Here is a 22,667-nt window from a genome sequence, read left to right as displayed (position 1 = left end):
AAAAACCCAGACTGTTTGGCTTCTTCTTCCCAAAGTAAAGGCCAATGAGAAACGGGAGTTTGTTTTGCTGGACATTATCCACCTATTGCTAAATTCATCCAAGGATTGGCCAGAACTGGGCAGTTGAACTTTTGTAAAGTGGGAGTGCCATCAATGTTGATTTGGATAGAAATTGACTTAAATGTCTGCAAGTCTGGGAATTCTGGGCCAGTATTCCATGCTCAATTCCAGAGTGGTGATATATATACCTCCAGAGGTCTGTTCTTTTCCCAGCAGGGTTCTTGGGTCTTTAGGCAGGTCTGGATGACCCTTGGAGAGAATTGTCAATCGTTTTCGAGAGTGCAATGTGAGGGAAAACGTGGTCAATAACCAACTCTGCCGATGGTGTCCTAGAGTCCTAACTGTCTTCAGTGCTTGAGGGAATGTCAGAAGGGGGCTTCACACTCAGCATCTACAAACCTGGTGGTTTGTTCCTGTTGCCACAAGGGTTGCAGTTTGCCGATGGCCTGTTGGATCCATGCCATAATGACTTCACTTTGAAGAGGAAGCCCCCCCAGTGGTACAGTCTGGAATAGCAGCATCCATGCCATGATGACTTCACTTTGAAGAGGAAGCTCCCCCCCCCCCCAGTGGTACAGACTGGAATAGCAGCAGCCAAGCATGTTCTTCTGAACTCCCCAATCTCCTGCATGTCCCTCTGAACTCCCCAATCTCCTGCATGTCCCTCTGACCTCCCCAATCTCCTGCATGTCCCTCTGAACTCCCCAATCTCCTGCATGTCCCTCTGAACTCCCCAATCTCCTGCATGTCCCTCTGAACTCCCCAATCTCCTGCATGTCCCTCTGAACTCCCCAATCTCCTGCATGTCCCTCTGAACTCCCCAATCTCCTGCATGTCCCTCTGAAATCCCCAATCTCCTGCATGTCCCTCTGAACTCCCCAATCTCCTGCATGTCCCTCTGAACTCCCCAATCTCCTGCATGTCCCTCTGAACTCCCCAATCTCCTGCATGTCCCTCTGAACTCCCCAATCTCCTGCATGTCCCTCTGAACTCCCCAATCTCCTGCTCCTGAAATATGGAAGAGATACAACCAGGAGGGGGCGTGGCCTAAACTAGTAACGGTCACAGCAAACAAACGCTCTTATTTAAATCAACACTGTTAAGGACAAGCATATTAATAATAATAATAATCATATGCCATTTAGCAGACGCTTTTATCCAAAGCGACTTACAGTCATGCGTGCATACATTTTTATGTATGGGTGGTCCCGGGGATCAAACCATGCTCTACCAATTGAGCTACAGAAGACCGTTAAGGTTAGAATATTGCAGAGAACAATCTAATTATTAATGTTGTAGAAAATTGTCTTTGTCCTCAGTCAAACACAAAGTACTTTCAGAGTTTTTTGTAGAATTAATCCCTCCCTCTTTGGTTCTTCCACCACTGTCTCCAGTTTTCACCTCTTGACCGCTCCGCCCACTTCCTTAATGGCGGTATCTGACTTCCCTCCCTTCCAGTTCCGTGTCTGGAAACAATAGTGGTGGGACCAAGCCCTGTCATGCAAAAATAACAGAGCCATTTCCTGGCTCCGTTCTGACCCCCTAATTGATTCCCAAACCTATCAATGGATACTTAAAACATGGCAGGTCCATAATCAATTTTCTCAAACATACACAAGCCTCCTCCCTCTGTACCACCCAGTCCAAAATGCCCCCGTCATGCTGTGATTAACCAGGTTTAGTCTGAACTCTGTTCAACCCCTGGCTCTGTTCCAGGACTATGCCTAAGGAGAGAGGCGAAGGGCAGCAGTCTGGTTTCAGTCACTGATAAGGCAGGACAGCCGTGGATTAGAGAGGAGCGAGGAATTAGACCCGAAGACAGGTCAGATGAAAAGAGAAGTCGGAAGTTTACAGACACTTACAGGTGGGAGTCATTAAAACTCGTTGAGGTATGAAGAGAGATGTCTATGTTATACTGTGTATATTTACTACTGTATGAGTTCTGTTGGTGTACTCTACCTGTATGTACTGGTATCCCAAACGGCATCCTATCCCCATAGAGCTCTGGTCAAAAGTAGTGCACTATATAGGGAACAGGGAGCCATTTGAGACACACTTTATGTGTGTGTGTGTGTGTGTGTGTGTGTGTGTGTGTGTGTGTGTGTGTGTGTGTGTGTGTGTGTGTGTGTGTGTGTGTGTGTGTGTGTATATGTACAGTTGAAGTCGGAAGTTTACATACACTTAGGTTGGAGTCATTAAAACTTGTTTTTCAACCACTCCACAAATGTCTTGTTAACAAACTATAGTTTTGGCAAGTCGGTTAGGACATCTACTTTGTGCATGACACAAGTAATTTTTCCAACAATTGTTTACAGACAGATTATTTGACTTATAATTCACTGTATCACAATTCCAGTGGGTCAGAAGTTTACATATACTAAGTTGACTGTGCCTTTAAACAGCTTGGAAAATTCCAGAAAATGATGTCATGGCTTTAGAAGCTTCTGATAGGCTATTTGACATACTTTGAGTCAATTGGAGGTGTACCTGTGGATGTATTTCAAGGCCTACCTTCAAACTCAGTGCCTCTTTGCTTGACATCATGGGAAAATCAAAAGAAATCAGCCAAGACCTCAGAAAAAAAATTGTAGACCTCCACAAGTCTGGTTCATCCTTGGGAGCAATTTCCAAATGCTTGAAGGTACCACGTTCATCTGTACAAACAATAGTACGCAAGTATAAACACCATGGGACCACGCAGCCGTCATACCACTCAGGAAGGAGACGCGTTCTGTCTCCTAGAGATGAACATACTTTGGTGCGAAAAGTGCAAATCAATCCCAGAACAACAGCAAAGGACCTTGTGAAGATGCTGGAGGAAACAGGTACAAAAGTATCTATATCCAAAGTAAAATGAGTCCTATATCGACATAACCTGAAAGGCTGCTCAGCAAGGAATAAGCCACTGCTCCAAAACCTCCATAAAAAAGCCAGACTACGGTTTGCAACTGCACATGGGGACAAAGATCGTACTTTTTGGAGAAATGTCCTCTGGTCTGATGAAACAAAAACAGAACTGTTTGGCCATAATAACCATAGTTATGTTTGGAGGAAAAAGGGGGTCTTGCAAGCCAAAGAACACCATCCCAACCGTGAAGCACGGGGGTGGCAGCATCATGCTGTGGGGGTGCTTTGCTGCAGGAGGGACTGGTGCACTTCACAAAATAGATGGCATCATGAGGAAGGAAAAGTATGTGGATATATTGAAGCAACATCTCAAGACAGCAGTCAGGGAGTTAAAGCTTGGTCGCAAATGGGTCTTCCAAATGGACAATGACCCCAAGCATACTTCCAAAGTTGTGGCAAAATGGTTTAAGGACAACAAAGTCAAGGTATTGGAGTGGCCATCACAAAGCCCTGACCTCAATTCTATAGAAAATGTGTGGGCAGAACTGAAAAAGCGTGTGCGAGCAAGGAGGCCTACAAACCTGACTCAGTTACACCAGCTATGTCTGGAGGAATGGGCCAAAATTCACCCAACTTATTGTGGGAAGCTTGTGGAAGGCTACCTGAAACGTTTGACCCAAGTTAAACAATTTAAAGGCAATGCTACCAAAAACTAATTGAGTGTATGTAAACTTCTGACCCACTGGGAATGTGATGAAAGTAATAATTCTCTCTACTATTATTCTGACATTTCACATTCTTAAAATAAAGTGGTGATCGTAACTGACCTAAGACAGGGAATTTTTACTAGGATTAAATGTCAGGAATTGTGAAAAACTGAGTTTAAATGTATTTTGGCTAAGGTGTATGTAAACTTCCAACTTCAACTGTAAATCCAAGACACTCTGTTTAGTATGATTTCTTTTTTTGTTTGGGGGATGGATCAGCTTAATATTGCAGATAGATTGTATCTTCTATCAATGTAATTGTCTGCATCACTTCCAATCCCCCATGTTTTTTTTTATTTTTTATATATATATATTCCCCTTTATTACTTTTCAACCCCACCATCCTTTCCCTACTTGGAGTAAATTAGTGAACAACAACGCCCAGGCCTCTACTTCCGGTCTATAATTACTATCTACACCTTATGGACAGAGTTAATTTTACAATAATTCTATATCCATATATATATATATATATATATATATATATTATTTTTTTGCTCCTGAACTTCTTCTACTCTAAACCTCTCCGATCATTTTCATGATGTCCATCCGGTTTGCTTCTAAATGCCATATCTTTCTAACTGTGCTCTTTCCCAAAAGCTCCCAACATACAACCTATATACTTATTATGGACACAGTATGCTTACATTATTAGCTATCTTTGTTATTATTTGTTGTTATTTGTTATTAGTCCCATCCTTCAACTCTATTCAATACCTCCCATCTATCTCTTAACACCATCCATATAGGATTTCTATTTGCCATATATATTTCAACCATACTGTGATGTTTTACAAAAGTTCTGAACCTTTCTATTCTCATTGCTTCTACAGATTGTGAATTAAAAATAAACATTTTTGCTAAAAGTATTATTATATTATTGATTGATTGACTATGACTTTTCAGATCACCCAGTAATGCTATCTGCAAGGTTAGTTCCAGGTAAATATTGCAATCCTTTAGCCATTCCTGGACCCGTGTCCAAAAACAAGCTACAAATGGACAGAACCAAAACGAATGATCTAATGATTCTATCTCTTCACAGCAAAATCTGCAGAGCTGGGAAGATTGTATCCCCCATATAAATAACATTCTATTGGTAGCAAGAATTTTATATAATAATTTAAATTGAAAGATTCTAATTTTTGAATCCGGTGTCGTTTTGCGTGTCAGTTCATAAACACTATGCCATGGGATCGGTACGTCAAAGATCTCTTCCCAACTATTTTGCAATCTATATGGGACGGCTGTCAATCCTTTGGTCCTTAAGTGAAACTGATATACTTTTTTATTTATCACAGTTTTCCTTAACCAATTATGTTCTTTAATGCAAGGCCGACAGACAAGTTCCTTACTTTCTCCCCCTTCAACTTTCCTCTTCCACTTTTGCGGTAAGGCTGCAATTATTTGGTTGTAATTTTGGGTAGAGCAGACATTTCCATATGTTTTTGTTAGCTGCATGTGCGACATAACTCCACCAGTCCTACCGATGATATCATTTACGAAGATTATACCTTTTTTAAACATTCTGTCAAAAAATAAAGTTTTTTTGTCAATTAGTATATTTGAATTTAACCACAATATTTGTTGCATTATTTGTTCTGTCGTTTCTGGAGGATTAAATTGAAATTGCAACCAACTTTCTATGGCTTGTTTTAGAAATAGTGACATTTGGGAGATTATTTCCTTTTCAAATAACTGAAAGTGAGAGGTTGTAATCTGAATAAAGGGAAAAAGGCCTTTCTTGAACAGTGGGTGAGACAATCTTACTAATTTGCTTGAGAACCAGTTCGGATTTAAGTATAACTTTTGGATGACTGAAGATTTTAGTGATAGGTCTAATGCTTTAATATTTAATAATTTCTGTCCTCCGAATTCATATTCATTATATAAATATGCTCTTTTAATTTTGTCTGGCTTGCCGTTCCAAATAAAATTGAATATTTTTTTCTCATATAATTTAAAAAACTGTTTACTAGGCGTAGGCAAGACCATAAGCAAATAGGTAAACTGGGATAATACTAAAGAGTTAATCAGGGTGATTTTTCCACAAATTGACAGGTATTTTCCTTTCCATGGTAGTAAGATCTTATCTATTTTTGCTAACTTTCTATTAAAATTTATTGAAGTGAGATCATTTATTTCCTTTGGGATATGTATTCCGAGTATATCCACATCACCATCAGACCATTTTATTGGTAAACTACATGGTAATGTAAAAATTGTATTTTTTAGTGATCCAATACGTAATATAGTACATTTGTCATAATTTGGTTTTAATCCAGAGAGGTTAGAAAATTTATCTAGATCCTCTATGAGGCTGTGGAGGGATTCTAGTTGTGGATCTAAAAGAAAACATGAATCATCTGCGTACAATGACACCTTTGTTTTTAAGCCCTGTATTTCTAATCCCCTGATATTATTATTGGATCTGATTTTAATAGCTAACATCTCGATGGCCACAATAAATAGATATGCCGATAGTGGACAACCTTGTTTCACTCCTCTTGATAGTTTAAAACTTTCTGAGAAATAGCCATTATTTACTATTTTACACCTAGGGTTACTATACATGATTTTGACCCATTTTATAAGAGATTCTCCAAAATTGAAATGCTCCAGGCATTTATATATAAATTCCAGTCGAACTTTATCAAATGCCTTTTCGAAGTCTGCTATGAATAGCAGGCCTGGTTTCCCATATTTTCCATAGTGTTCTATTGTTTCCAATACTTGCCTTATATTATCTCCAATGTATCTTCCATGTAAAAAACCTGTCTGATTAGAATGAATAATATCCGACAATACCTTTTTAATTCTATGCGCTATACATTTTGCTAGGATTTTTGCATCACAACACTGAAGTGTAAGGGGCCTCCAATTTTGTAAATGGACTGGATCTTTATATTTTCCACTTGTATCCTGTTTCAGTAATAATGAGATCAGACCCTCTTCTTGAGTGTCAGATAATCTACCATTTACATAGGAGTGGTTAAAACATGCTAATAACGGTCCTCTTAGTATATCAAAAAAGGTTTGGTATACCTCGATTGGTATGCCATCCAACCCTGGAGTTAGTATGATTTGTTACATTTAGTATGGTATGTATTAATTTGTGGATGTCCATCATCCATTTCATATGATATGTCGAATTGCAATTTTTACAATATGTTATGAATTTGCAATACCAATTCCAATTTGTTGTGACTAACGTTAGCTAGGTGGCTAATGCTAATGTTAGCTAGGTGGCTAACTTTAACTAAGCTAGTGGTTAAGGTTAGGAGTTCGGTTAAAGGAATAGGGTTAGCTAACATGCTAAGTAGTTGCAAAGTAGCTAAAATGCTAAAGTTGTCAAGTTAAAACGCCCATCCATCCACCCCGACTAACCAACCTCTGAAATTAAATGGGTTAACTAGTAGATATGACAAAAGTGTGTTTAAAACACAGCGGCTAATATACCAATCAAATATTTTTTACAATCAACACCTGTGTTTTCTCTGACGGAATAATACTGATGGGAGCATTCATGAGGTAGTGAATGTTTTTCATGTCAACAACTGTTATCAGAACAACGTCATCACATTTTCGTACACGTTTAGCTCGATGACTTTTACACAAATTAACTAAATGAAACACAATGACTAAATTAATCAAAATAAAATAAATTTAAATATGTTCCAATTTTTTTTTTGTCTTGAGAAGTAAAGGGCCGGCAAACAAAGTAGGCCTTTTTGTTTGAGTAAGCTTTTTAATACAATTTGATTTCATGTGGCATTAACCAAAAAAAACTCTTGGTAAAAACATATAAGTCAGAAATACAGTGTTGTGGAGAACTCGATCCCAAAGATCAAGGCAGAGGCTTTAAGGTATAATAATAGTAAGGGAGATCTGATCTCGCTGATCAGTCAGGGAAGAACTCAAAAGTGCAGACAGTTGCATGTCCCTCATATTGAGGAAGGTGATAGTTCCAGACAACAATGGCCTTGTGTTAGGGGTGCAGACAGACAACAGGCATCGGAGTTCATCACAAAACAGAGCATAAACCTTGAGAAGTTACAACAGCCTCACCCCCAATTCTGCCACCACAACAGGCTCTCTCTTTTCTCATGTGATATCAGGTCTTCTGACCAGGAAAATGTCTTTCCACACTGAGAACATTGGAAAGTCTTCTATCCTGAGTGTATTCCTTCATGCCTTTTCAGGCTCGCTAACTGGGTAAAACTCTTTCCACATTGGGAGCATTGGAAAGGCTTCTCTCCTGTGTGTGACATCTCATGCGTTTTCAGGTTCCCAGAGGTTCTAAAACCTTTTCCACACTGGGAGCAGTGGAAAGGCTTCTCTCCTGTGTGTGTCATCTCATGCGTTTTTAAGTTCCCTAACTGGGTAAAACTTTTTACACACTGGGAGCAGTGAAAAGGCTTCTCTCCTGTGTGTGTCATCTCATGCATTTTCAGGTTCCCTAAATGGGTAAAACTCTTTCCACACAGGGAGCATTGGAATGGTTGTTCTCCCGTGTGTATTTTCTCATGATCTTTCAGATGCCCTGAGTGTCTAAAATCCTTTCCACACTGGGAGCATTGATATGGCTTCTCCCCGGTGTGTGTTCTTTCATGCACTTTTAGATGCCCTGAGTACCTAAAACCCTTTCCACACTGGGAACAGTGATGAGGCTTCTCCCCGGTATGTGTTCTTTCATGATCTTTCAGCTGCCCTATCTGGGTAAAACCCTTTCCACACTGAGCGCATTGGAAAGGCTTCTCTCCTGTGTGTTTTCTCTTATGCTCTTTCAGGTGCAATGACTTGATAAATCTCTTTCCACACTGGGAGCATTGATATGGCTTCTCTCCAGTGTGTGTTCTTTCATGCACTTTTAGATGCCCTGAGTGTCCAAAACCCTTTCCACACTGGGAGCAATGATATGGCTTCTCTCCAGTGTGTGTTCTTTCATGTACTTTTAGATGCCCTGAGTGTCTAAAATCCTTTCCACACTGGGAGCAGTGATAAGGCTTCACTCCTGTGTGTGTCATCTCATGCGTTTTCAAGTTCCCTAACTGGGTAAAACTTTTTCCACACTGGGAGCAGTGGAAAGGCTTCTCTCCTGTGTGTGTCATCTCATGCGTTTTCAAGTTCCCTAAATTTGTAAAACTCTTTCCACACAGGGAGCATTGGAATGGTTGTTCTCCTGTGTGTATTCTCTCATGCTCTTTCAGATGCGATGACTGAATAAATCTCTTTCCACACTGAGAGCATTGGAAAGGTCTCTCTACAGAGGGTGTTTTCTCATGTGATTTCAGGTCCCCTGATAAGAAACATTTATTTTCACACTGGGAGCATTGATATACCTTCTCTCCAGTGTGTGTTCTTTTATGCACTTTCAGATACCCTGAGTGTCCAAAACTCTTTCCACAGTGGGAACAGTGGTGTGATCTTGCTGGTTTGGTCGTCGCTGGGTCTGGACTCTTCCCGCTGTCAGGGTGAGAGTCTGGTCTCTCTCCTGCTAAAGACAAACAGAGTATTTGGTTAAACAGTGAGACCGGAATGAAACCTCTACATGATAAAACTGTCTTTCTACAAGGTTTAATCTAGATCCCTCAATAAAAATGCATCATCTTCAAGACCCTGGTGCTTGGTTCTGGAGCAGCAAGGGGAACTTCCCCTCCCTTCCTTCAGGCTATGCTGGATGCCAGAGATCAGCTGAACAACTTCTATATTTAAGAGTTTATTTTTATTTTACCTTTATATTTAACTAGGCAAGTCAGTTAAGAACAAATTCTTATTTACAATGACGGCCTACACCGGCCAAACCCGGACGACGCTGGGCCAATTGTGCGCCGCCCTACGGGACTCCCAATCACGGCCGGATTGTGATACAGCCTGGAATCGAACCAGGGGGTCTGTAGTGACGGAGATGCAGTGCCTTAGACAGCTGCGCCACTCGGGAGGCCCGAGTGAACAGGGAGACCGCAGAGAGACTGAAATGACTCTTCTGCGAGGTTTGTAACAATGTGCCACCCTCCTGAGGAGAGGGCAGACCTAAATACTCTGGCCTTCACTGTTCATTGTTTCATCCTTCCCTGCCCTGGGTCAAAACATTAAATCAAGGCTGCCTTGGGGGTTGAATAGACTATACGTTTGAATCACTTCTGGACACCCATGGCCGATTGACCAATCACTAAGACCTGCTTTATGGTGACCTCTGGCCTTAGAGAGGGTTCCTGGAGGCCAAATTCCAATAGGGGATTATCATCAGAATAGCGTTCTTAACAACCCAACCCAAGCACCCTGTTCTGCCACCTCTGGTCTCTTGGCCCTCCCAACCCTACAGGAGGGCAGCTCCCGCTCAGCCCAGTCAAAGCTCTTCTCTGTCCTGGCACCCTAATGGTGGAACAAGCTTACCCTTCTGTCAGAACAGCGGGAAACCCTACCCCCCCGCTGTTTTCCTCGTAAGGTGAGGTATTGAAAGGTACTGAAAACATGGGTTTCAATCATTTATAATTAATCTATCTTTTTTGATAAAAAATGATATTACTTTTTAAACAAAATCTTTCTCTGAGCAAATATATTAGTATAAAATAATATAATATCCCAATTTTCTTAGCAGACAAATATATCTCAGTATTTGTGTTATTTATTTTACAGTCTTTTTTGCTCATCTTTATCAAGTGTCAATAATTTCAGACCCCAATCTATATCTAAACATATAAACAATCATTTCTTTATCGAAACATATATTGACAGGTGCATCAATTCCGAGGCAAGTGGGAGCACCTACATCCATTTTCACCTACAAAAATTTATTTTGGAAAATCAAGTTTAATTTGATTGAAAAACATATCAACTCTTCTCTGACCTCAATCTTCTTTGGTAAGTCAAGAGGATCATATTAACAAATATGTACAATGAGGTTTGATGGAATGGCCCACCTGGGGGATTTTAGGAGTCAGAATATATGAGGTTTGATGGAATGGCCCACCTGGGGGATTTTAGGAGTCAGAATATATGAGGTTTGATGGAATGGTCCACCTGGGGGGTTTTAGGAGTCAGAATATATGAGGTTTGATGGAATGACCCACCTGGGGGATTTTAGGAGTCATATATGTCAATTTTGCATGCGAGCTCACCAGCGAACTTGTGGGATTCATGGGCTTTACGGTGAGTGAGCGACTGAATCCAAATAGTCAAAAAGATGCAGCATTTTTCCTTACCTTGTAACTTTACCTGTCTTGCAACTTTACCAGTAGATTAAGATTATAATCAAATCAAATCAAATGTTATTTGCCACATGCGCCGAATACAACAGGTGTAGACATTACAGTGAAATGCTTACTTACAAGCCCTTAACCAACAATGCAGTTTTTTAAAGAAAAATGTAAAATAAAGTGTTAATTAAGAAAAATAAAAAAATAAAAGCAAATAGCTAAAGAGAGGCAGTAAAATAAAATAGCAGTAGGGAGGCTAAATACAGGGGGGTACCGGTATAGAGTCAATGATATGGCAACTGCTCGGCCTCCGACCACAAGGCACTACAGAGGGTAGTGCGTACAGCCCAGTACATCACTGGGGCCAAGCTTCCTGCCATCCAGGACCTCTATACCAGGCGGTGTCAGAGGAAGGCTCTAAACTGTCTCTGGAAGCAACGTCAGCACAAGAACAGTTCGCCAGGAGCTTCATGAAATGGGTTTCCATGGCCTAGCAGCCGCACACAAGCCTAAGATCACCATGCGCAATGCTGGAGTGGTGTAAAGCTTGCCGCCATTGGACTCTGGAGCAATGGAAACTCGCTCTATGGAGTGATGAATCACGCTTCACCATCTGGCAGTCCGACGGACGAATCTGGGTTTGGCAGGTGCCAGGAGAACGCTACCTGCCCGAATGCATAGTGCCAACTGTAAAGTTTGGTGGAGGAGGAATAATGGCCTGGGGCTGTTTTTCATGGTTCGGGCTAGGCCCCTTAGTTCCGGTGAAAGCAAATATAAACGCTACAGCATACAATTACATTCTAGACGATTCCGTCATTTAGCAGCCATATCAGGCGGTGATGCAACCAGTCAGGATGCTCTCGATGGTGCAGCTGTAGAACGTTTTGAGGATCTGAGGACCCATGCAAAATCTTTTCAGTCTCCTGAGGGGGAATAGGTTTTGTCGTGCCCTCTTCACGACTGTCTTGGTGTGTTTGGACCATGATAGTTCGTTGGTGATGTGGACACCAAGGAACTTGAAGCTCTCAACCTGTTCCACTACAGACCCGTCGATGAGAATGGGGGCGTGCTCAGTCCTCTTTCTTTTCCTGTAGTCCACAATCATCTCCTTTGTCTTGATCACGTTGAGGGAGAGGTTGTTATCCTGGCACCACACGGCCAGGTCTCTGACCTCCTCCCTATAGGCTGTCTCATCGTTGTCGGTGATCAGTCCTACCACTGTTGTGTCGTCGGCAAACTTAATGATGGTGTTGGAGTCGTGCCTGGCCATGCAGTCATGGGTGAACAGGGAGTACAGGAGGGGACTGAGCACGCACCCCTGAGGGGCCCCCGTGTTGAGGATCAGCATGGCAGATGTGTTGTTACCTACCCTTACCACCTGGGGGCGGCCCGTCAGGAAGTCCAGGATCCAGTTGCAGAGGGAGGTGTTTAGTCCCAGGATCCTTAGCTTAGTGATGAGCTTTGAGGGCACTATGGTGTTGAACGCTGAGCTGTAGTCAATGAATAGCATTCTCACGTAGGTGTTCCTCTTGTCCAGGTGGGAAAGGGCAGTGTGGAGTGCAATAAAGATGGCATCATCTGTGGATCTGTTGGGACGGTATGCAAATTGGAGTGGGTCTAGGGTTTCTGGGATAATGGTGTTGATGTGAGCCATGACCAGCCTTTCAAAGCACTTCATGGCTACAGACGTGAGTGCTACAGGTCGGTTGTCATTTAGGCAGGTTATCTTAGAGTCCTTGGGCACAGGGACTATGGTGGTCTGCTTGAAACATGTTGGTATTACAGACTCAGTCAGGGACATGTTGAAAATGTCAGTGAAGACACTTGCCAGTTAGTCAGCACATGCTCGGAGTACACGTCCTGGTAACCCGTCTGGCCCTGCGGCCTTGTGAATGTTGACCTGCTTAAAAGTCTTACTCACATCGGCTACGGAGAGTGTGATCACATAGTCATCCGGAACAGCTGATGCTCTCATGCATGCTTCAGTGTTGCTTGCATCGAAGCGAGCACAGAAGTGATTTAGCTCGTCTGGTAGGCTTGTTTCACTGGGCAGTTCGCGGCTGTGCTTCCCTTTGTAGTCTGTAATAGTTTTCAACCCCTGCCACATCCGACGAGCGTCAGAGCCGGTGTAGTACGATTCAATCTTAGTCCTGTATTGACTCTTTGCCTGTTTGATGGTTCGTCGGAGGGCATAGCGGGATTTCTTATAAGCTTCCGGGTTAGAGTCCCGCTCCTTGAAAGCGGCAGCTCTACCCTTTAGCTCAGTGCGGATGTTGCCTGTAATCCATGGCTTCTGGTTGGGGTACGTAAGTACGGTCACTGTGGGGACGACGTCATCGATGCACTTATTGATGAAGCCGGTGACTGATGTGGTGTTCTCCTCAATGCTATCTGAAGAATCCCAGAACATATTCCAGTCTGTGCTAGCAAAACAGTCCTGTAGCTTAGCATCTGCGTCATCTGACCACTTTTTTATTAACCGAGTCACTGGTGCTTCCTGCTTTAGTTTTTGCTTATAAGCAGGAATCAGGAGGATAGAGTTATGGTCAGATTTGCCAAATGGAGGGTGAGGGAGAGCTTTGTATGCGTCTCTGTGTGTGGAGTAAAGGTTGTCTAGAGTTTTTTTCCCTCTGGTTGCACATTTAACATGCTGATAGAAATTAGGCAGAACGGATTTAAGTTTCCCTGCATTAAAGTCCCCGGCCACTAGGAGCACTGCCTCTGGATGAGCGTTTTCCTGTCTGCTTATGGCCTTATACAGCTCATTGAGTGCAATCTTAGTGCCAGCATCGGTTTGTGGGGGTAGATAGACAGCCACAAAAAATATAGATGAAAACTCTCTTGGTAAATAGTGTGGTCTACAGCTTATCATAAGATACTCTACCTCAGGCGAGCAAAACCTCGAGACTTCCTTAGTATTAGATTTTATGCACCAGCTGTTGTTTACAAATATACACAGACCGGCACCCCTCGTCTTACCGGAGTCAGCCGTTCTATCCTGGCGATGTAGCGTATAGCCCGCTAGCTGTATGTTATCCATGTCGACGTTCAGCCACGACTCAGTGAAACATTACAGTTTTTAATGTCCCGTTGGTAGGATAACCTTAGTCTTAGGTCATCCAATTTGTTCTCAAATGATTGAACATTGGCTAATAGGATTGATGGAAGAGGCAGTTTACTCGCTCGCCGTCGGATCCTTACAAGGCATCCTGACCTACGTCCACGATATCTCCATCTCTTTCTCATGCGAATGACAGGGATTTGGGCCTTGTCGGGTGTATGTAGAATATCCTTCGCGTCCGACTCGTTGAAGAAAAAATCTTCGTCCAATACGAGGTCAGTAATCGCTGTCCTGATATCCAGAAGCTCTTTTTGGTCATAAGAGACACTAGCAGAAACATTATGTACAGAATAAATTACAAATAACGCGAAAAAACACACACAATAGTACAATCGGTTAGAGGGCTGTAAAACGGCAGCCATCTTCTCCGGCGCCATCAAACCTACACACGAAGGAACCTTCTTTTGGGGTACTCTGATCCAGCCAAAGTGTATGCCTGTTACACAGAGTGTGTTAGTTAATGCTTAAATACACTTTTTTGCTTCGTGACCCACCAACTGAGGTATCTTTTGAGTCCCACCATTCAGCAGAAACAGAACAAAAAGGAAGTAGCTCCACTACATGACCAACAGAAAACTACAACTAAATATTATTTATTATTCTTTCACACTTGTAGCAATATCTCAATGCCCATAGGTGGCACTGTAAGAATCATTCAATGTAGAAGGTTCAGCCGCCACCCCGTTTGACGTACAACCTAGAACCTTGGTATAAATAACAACTTTGCCTCATGAACCTATGACTTCCGCCATATCTTCTCATGAACCATACATCTGATCGACGCCAAACTCAGAAAGTCCGTTAACCAAACTCAAATAATGTCAGTCTCTAGGACTTCTGAGTAAAGCTAAACAATATATCAAAAGATTAGATAGAATGTCATCATTGTAAAAAAATAAATACGTGTCTTCAATTAAACTCTAATAACTCCACTTCTCTCTATTTCACTTGAAATGTTTTGAATTGTTACACGTCCACAAGAGAGGATGTATAATGCTTCCATGCAGCTGTTTCTTACCAACAGAATGTGGACACCTGCTCATCCAACATCTCATTTCAAAATCATGGCCATTAATATGGAGTTGGTCCCCCCCCCCTTTACTGCTATAACAGCCTCCATTCTTCTGGGAAGGCTTTCCACTAGATGTAGGAAAATTGCTGCGGGGGACTTGCTTCCATTCAGCCACAAGAACATTTGTGAGGTTGGGCACTGATGTTGGGCGATTAGGACTGGCTCGCAGTCAGAGTTCCAATTCATCCCAAAGGTGTTCAATGGGGTTGAGGTCAGGGCTCTGTGCAGGCCAGTCAAGTTCTTCCACACTGATTTCAACAAACCATTTCTGTATGGACCTCGTTTTGTGCACAGGGGCATTGTCATGCTGAATACAGGAAAGGGCCTTCCCCAAACTGTTGCCACAAAGTTGGAAGCACAGAATCGTCAAGAATGTCATTGTATGCTGTAACGTTAAGATTTACCTTCACTGGAACTAAGGGGCCTAGCCCGAACCATGAAAATCAGCCCCAGACCATTATTCCTCCTGCACGAAAATGTACAGTTGGCAACATGCATTCGGGCAGGTAGCGTTCTCCTGGCACCTGCCAAACTCCAGCCGATGCTTTGCATTGCACATGGTGATCTTAGGCTTGCGTGCGGCTGCTCGGCCATGGAAACCCATTTCATGAAGCTCCCGACGAACAGTTCTTGTGCTGACGTTGCTTCCAGAGGCAGTTTGGAACTCGGTAGTGAGTGTTGCAGCCGAGGACAGTCGATTTTTATACGCGCTACGTGCTCCAGCACTCGGCGGCCCTGTTCTGTGAGGTTGTGTGACCTACCACTCCGCGGCTGAGCCGTTGTTGCTCCTAGACGTTTCCACTTCACAATAACAGCACTTACAGTTGACCGGGGAAACTCTAGCAGGACAGAAATGTGACGAACCGACATGTTTTCGAAAGGTGGCATCCTACGACAGTGCCACGTTGAAAGTCACTGAGCTCTTCAGCACGGGCCATTCTACTGCCAATGTTTTGTCTATGGAAATTGCATGGCAGTGTGCTCGGTTTTACACACCTGTCAGCAACGGGTGAGGCTGAAATAGCAGAATCCACTACTTTGAAGGGGTGTCCACATACTTTTGTATAAATAGTTTACTTTGTATCCCTCATCGCCTCAAGTGTTTCCTTTATTTTACCTGTAGGATGGACGGAGAGGTATTGCTCGAGTCACAACAACATGGAATATAACGTTGAGGATAAAGTTCATGTGTACAACATCTAAAGACCTGCATCCCATCATACTGAGAGCGTTTCAGTTTGTAAAAATACGTATTTGGGTGTTTTTTGGAGCCTTTGTTTATGTTTTTTCAGAGCCCCCATAACTACTGCATAACAAGGATGAGGAAATGAATTGATGGTAGAGATGTTTTTTCAGAGCCCCCATACTGCACAACAAGGATGAGGAAATGAATTGATGGTAGGGATGTTTTTTCAGAGCCCCCATACTGCACAACAAGGATGAGGAAATTAATTGATGGTAGGGATGTTTTTTCAGAGCCCCCATACTGCACAACAAGGATGAGGAAATTAATTGATGGTAGGGATGGGAATTTGAAATGATTTCACTATTTAAATAATATTCTGATTTTTGGGGATATCAGGATAGTGGAAATACATGTGTTTTAAAGAAGAAATTATTTATGTTTTACTTCAATGGGGAACACTCGCTTGTTGTTTCAGCACAGAAGGATGGGTGAGGAGCTGGTGTGAGAGAGAGAGAGAGAGAATCAAAATCGGTGTAAAGAAGCTTGCTAGCTACACTAGCCAGCAAGGCTAATTTAGGCTATTTTGCTGCATTACCTGTTATTGTCTAAACTCCATTCAGATTAAACATCAGCCTACTTGTTGGTTGATAATTGTAGCCTACTCCTTCTCATTTAGCCAACTTTAATTCCGTAACTGTAAATCCATTTTGTATTGATTAGAAATATCCCACTTAACTTGCTACACATGGAGCCTTTTACCGTAAAGCTGCTTTGATTGACTGACAATAACAAGTTACAGGCGTGAAAAGTGTGTAGGCGAACGGTATCCTTGTATGTAGCAATGTCACAGAGAATGTAATGTTATTTAATGAAAGGAATATTCAAATAACCGTGTCCATCCCTAATCGATGGTTGGGGTAAGTTTCTCAAAAAACAAGTGAAATCGCAAAAACAAGTGTCTGGACCCTTCTACAACAGGCCATTTATCAAAAATATAGATTTGGTTGGAAAAAGGAAAAATTATGCTTTAATTTGGGTGTGACCATTTGAAAGCACACCCCATACAATCTCTGGGCCACCAATCACACCGTTTAATTAAACGTTGAACACCGTTCTCCAGTACTGAACGCACCCCTGAACAACATATTAAAGTGTAAAACGTCAGTAGAATGCCTCTAAAAAATCACACATTAGTTCAACAACTGCAGAGTTTGTGCCCCTGTTTTTATGATAGTACTCACTGGTGTTAATCTGATCTCCAGTCTCCTCTTCCTCTTTCACTCTAAAAGGTTCTTTCTCTTCTTTCACTATAAAATCCTCATCTTCTTCTTTCAATGTGACAGCCTCCTCTTCCTCCTTTTTTATTCTTAAAGGTTCGATCTTCTCCTCTTCCACTGTGACAGCCTCTATCCCCGCTTCGTGTTTCACTCCTAAAGGCTCTTTCTCGTCTTTTACTGTAACATCCTCCTCTTTGATTCTGAAAGCTTTTACCTCCTCTTCCAATGTGACAGCCTCAATCCCCTCTTCGTGTTTCACTCCTAAAGGCTCTTTCTCTTCCTTGTCTTCTTTCACGATAATGTTCAGCCCCAGAGCTTCTTTCTCCGTCCAGCAGACCTCCTCTTCTTTAGCAAGGGGGGAGTAGCTTTGTGAGCTCATGGTCGGGAATAGCGGACTAAACGTCACTCCTAGGTCGGGGATGATAGCTAGTTAGCATTAGCGACTAGCCTAGTACTAGGCTCAGCATCAATCTTAACGAATTAGTCAATTTAACAAGTTAACTATGAGATATGCAGAATTGTGTTAAAAACACAGATTAATATACACAAAAATGGACAAAGGCGCTTCAAAGTTTCGGTTTTATGTTGACTAGCAAGCTACCGAAATGGCTGCATCAGTAGCCGAGTTGTTGTTGAAGAAGCGTCCCGTCCACTACATTATACGTCACGCAAGAGGAATCACCTGAAATACTTATATCGCCATCTGTTGACTGGAGTGGGTAACGCAGGAAAAAAATGTCAACACGTATTTATTTTTACGAACAAATACATTTTCTCTTACAGCCAAGACGTTCCTCTACACAAGACAAGATAATGACTTTATTATGCCCACTGTGAAATGTTGTATGCGGACCTGTGTACATAAAACACATATCAAGAATACAAAGGACATCAAGACAACTGCAGACAATACATTTGAGAATAGAAAAAGTGCAATCATGGGTGATTCATAATGATTAAACTGTATACATTATACATATCAGTACATTGTCAACCACATTGTCCAGTGTAGCAGGCCTGCTGGACCTACTAGTGATTGTCATTCAGCAGCCTTATTGCCACTGGGATAAAGGATTGTTTGGTTCTGTTCCTGTTATGCCCTGGCCCAGATTTTAAAAAGTAATCCTCTAACGGATAGGATTAAATGTTAAAATTGGGTTTTTCAAAACTGAAAAATGAGATTTTGATCCTCCGGATAAGGATTTGGTCATCCAATCTCACGTTTTTCAAAACTCAAATATAGTGATTAGGATAGTTGTGATGCCAAAAATATGGATTATCTTGATCCCACTGCAAGACAGGTAGGTCCGGCCGGCAGATGGGTCCAGTCGAGAGATACCAATAAATGTATATGTAAATAAATTGAGGTTGTTTAGAAAACGTTCTTACATCTTAAAACCAAAGGTTCATTGTGTTAAATTGACTCCAGTATAGGTATGTGGTCAGGTATGTACAGTGGCTTGCGTAAGTATTCACCCCCCCCTTTGGCATTTTTCCTATTTTGTTGCCTTACAACCTGGAATTAAAATGGATTTTTGGGGGGTTTGTGTCATTTGATTTACACAACATGCCTACCACTTTGAAGATCCAAAATATACTTTTTTGTGAAACAAACAAGAAATAAGACAAAAAAACTGAAAACTTGAGCGTGCATAACTATTCACCCCGTCCCAGTCTCAAATCTCTGGAAGACTGAAACAGGTTTCCCTCAAGAATTTCCCTGTATTTAGCGCCATCCATCATTCCTTCAATTCTGACCAGTTTCCCAGTCCCTGCTGATGAAAAACATCCCCACAGCATGATGCTGCCACCACCATGCTTTACTGTGGGGATGGTGTTCTTGGGGTGATGAGAGGTGTTGTGTTTGCGCCAGACATAGCGTTTTCCTTGATGGCCAAAAAGCTCAATTTTAGACCAGAGTACCTTCTTCCATATGTTTGGGGAGTCTCCCACATGCCTTTTGGCTAACACCAAACGTGTTTGCTTATTTTTTTCTTTAAGCAATGGCTTTTTTCTGCCACTCTTCCGTAAAGCCCAGCTCTGTGGAGTGTACGGCTTAAAGTGGTCCTATGGACAGATACTCCAATCTCCGCTGTGGAGCTTTGCAGCTCCTTCAGGGTTATCTTTGGTCTCTTTGTTGCCTCTCTGATTAATGCCCTCCTTGCCTGGTCTGTGAGTTTTGGTGGGCGGCCCTCTCTTGGCAGGTTTGTTGTGGTGCCATATTCTTTCCATTTTTAAATAATGGATTTAATGGTGCTCCGTGGGATGTTCAAAGTTTCAGATATTTTTTTATAACCCAACCCTGATCTGTACTTCTCCATAACTTTGTCCCTGACCTGTTTGGAGAGCTCCTTGGTTGCCATGATGCCGCTTGCTTGGTGGTGCCCCTTGCTTAGTGGTGTTGCAGACTCTGGGGCCTTTCAGAACAGCTGTATATACAGTCGTGGTCAAAGGTTTTGAGAATGACACAAGTATTGGTCTTCACAAAGTTTGCTGCTTCAGTGTTTTTAGATATTTTTGTCAGATGTTACTATGGTATACTGAGGTATAATTACAAGCATTCCATAAGTGTCAAAGGCTTTTATTGACAATTACATTAAGTTTATGCAAAGAGTCAATATTTGCAGTGTTGACCCTTCTTTTTCAAGACCTCTGCAATCCGCCCTGGCATGCTGTCAATTAACTTCTGGGCCACATGAAGATGAAATACACCCACAGAGCCAGAGTTTGAACGAGCAGTATGGCTGGCGGCATTGTCATGCCGGAGGGTCATGTCAGGATGAGCCTGCAGGAAGGGTACCACATGAGGGAGGAGCGATGTCTTCCCTGTAACGCACAGCGTTGAGATTGCCTGCAATGACAACAAGCTCAGTCCGATGATGCTGTGACACACCGCCCCAGACCATGACGGACCCTCCACCTCCAAATCGATTCCGCTCCAGAGTACAGGCCTCGGTGTAACGCTCATTCCTTCGACGATATACGTGAATCCGACGATCACCCCTGGTGAGACAAAACCACGACTCGTCAGTGAAGAGCACTTTTTGCCAGTCCTGTCTGGTCCAACGTTGGTGGATTTGTGCCCATAGGCGATGTTGTTGCCAGTGATGTCTGGTGAGGACCTGCCTTACAACAGGCCTACAAGCCCTCAGTCCAGCCTCTCTCAGCCTATTGTGAACAGTCTAAGCACTGATGGAGGGATTGTGCGTTCCTGGTGTAACTTGGGCAGTTGTTGTTGCCATCCTGTACCTGTCCCGCAGGTGTGATGTTCGGCTGTACCGATCCTGTGCAGGTGTTATTACACGTGGTCTGCCACTGCGAGGACGATCAGCTGTCCGTCCTGTCTCCCTGTAGCGCTGTCTTAGGCGTCACACAGTACGGACATTGCAATTTATTGCCCTGGCCACATCTGCAGTCCTCATGCCTCCTTGCAGCATGCCTAAGGCACGTTCACGCAGATGAGCAGGGACCCTGGGCATCTTTCTTTTGGTGTTTTTCAGAGTCAGTAGAAAGGCCTCTTTAGTGTCCTAAGTTTTCATAACTGTGACCTTAATTGCCTACCGTCTGTAATCTGTGTGTCTTAACGACCGTTCCACAGGTGCATGTTCATAATTCTATGAATTCTATCAGTCTATGGTTCATTGAACAAGCATGGGAAACATGTTTAAACCCTTTACAATGAATTATCTTTGAAAGACAGGGTCCTGAAAAAGGGACGTTCCTTTTTTTTCTGAGTTTATTAGCACTACCTCTATGTCTTGTCCCTGAACAACACCCAGGTATTAATACTCCTCCACTACCTCTACGTCTTGACCCTGAACAACGCCCAGGTATTAATACTCCTCCACTACCTCTATGTCTTGACCCTGAACAACACCCAGGTATTAATACTCCTCCACTACCTCTATGTCTTGACCATGAACAACACACAGGTATTAATACTCCTCCACTACCTCTATGTCTTGTCCCTGAACAACACCCAGGTATTAATACTCCTCCACTACCTCTATGTCTTGACCCTGAACAACACCCAGGTATTAATACTCCTCCACTACCTCTATGTCTTGACCCTGAACAACACCCAGGTATTAACACTCCTCCACTACCTCTATGTCTTGACCCTGAACAACACCCAGGTATTAATACTCCTCCACTACCTCTATGTCTTGACCCTGAACAACACCCAGGTATTAATACTCCTCCACTACCTCTATGTCTTGACCCTGAACAACACCCAGGTATTAATACTCCTCCACTAACTCTATGTCTTGACCCTGAACAACACCCAGGTATTAATACTCCTCCACTACCTCTATGTCTTGTCCCTGAACAACACCCAGGTATTAATACTCCTCCACTACCTCTACGTCTTGACCCTGAACAACACCCAGGTATTAATACTCCTCCACTACCTCTATGTCTTGACCCTGAACATCACCCAGGTATTAATACTCCTCCACTACCTCTATGTCTTGACCCTGAACATCACCCAGGTATTTAAACTCCTCCACTACCTCTATGTCTTGACCCTGAACAACACCCAGGTATTAATACTCCTCCACTACCTCTATGTCTTGACCCTGAACAACACCCAGGTATTAACACTCCTCCACTTATTTTTTCACAACTAGATGTGAACAGACTATTCCCTTAAAGCCACACTCTGTAAGATACAGATGTAAGCAATAGAGAAAAAGCATCACATGCTAAATCATTTGATTATCTGTAGTGCTGGAGGAATGACACATGAAGATGAAACACACAGAGCCAGAGTTGGAGACTGTCTTCATTCAGACTGACACGTTCTACATTTAAACCAACATACTATGTATTAAATTCATGTTTTAAAATAAAAACATATAACTGTATGTTTTATTACATTCTGTAGAATTGAGTTGATGTGGCATGAAAAAAAAACATTACAAAAATAGAAGACAAATGTGGGAGCAGTCTGTGTGCCCTCGTGAACTTTAGGTTATTGTGATTTGAAATCTCTCCACACCCTGGGAGCAGTGGCAAGGCTTCTTCTCTGTGTGTTCCCTTGTGGTCTTTCCCTAATTGAGTAAATATCCTTCCACACTGGGAGCAGTGATAACATTCTATCAGGTGTGGATTCTTTCATGTTCTTTCAGTCGCCT

At 42.5% G+C, this 22,667-nt stretch overlaps 2 protein-coding genes across 2 annotated transcripts in view; both read right to left on the bottom strand.

Annotated features, from left to right (window-relative positions):
- Nucleotides 1-7,413: 7,413 nt before the first annotated feature.
- LOC121534276 (gastrula zinc finger protein XlCGF57.1) lies at nucleotides 7,414-18,149 on the bottom strand. Its single transcript, XM_041840887.2, has 2 exons — nucleotides 17,494-18,149; nucleotides 7,414-9,171 (listed from the first exon to the last, which is right to left on the bottom strand). The coding sequence occupies exons 1-2, from the start codon at nucleotides 17,906-17,908 to the stop codon at nucleotides 7,844-7,846; spliced, it is 1,743 nt and encodes a 580-aa protein (XP_041696821.2). The 5' UTR covers nucleotides 17,909-18,149; the 3' UTR covers nucleotides 7,414-7,843.
- Nucleotides 18,150-22,297: 4,148 nt separating this feature from the next.
- LOC121533054 (zinc finger protein 501-like) overlaps nucleotides 22,298-22,667 on the bottom strand; it is an 8,569-nt gene continuing 8,199 nt past the window's right edge. The window contains exon 2 of the mRNA XM_045205682.1: nucleotides 22,298-22,667. This exon is cut by the window's right edge and continues 1,187 nt beyond it. The gene's annotated coding sequence lies outside the window, so the exon portion shown is untranslated.

Source organism: Coregonus clupeaformis, chromosome 20 (genome assembly GCF_020615455.1).
Source record: "Coregonus clupeaformis isolate EN_2021a chromosome 20, ASM2061545v1, whole genome shotgun sequence".
Lineage (NCBI taxonomy): Eukaryota > Metazoa > Chordata > Actinopteri > Salmoniformes > Salmonidae > Coregonus > Coregonus clupeaformis.
Note: the sequence above shows the minus strand (reverse complement) of the source record. Positions and strands in the feature narration are given on the sequence as shown.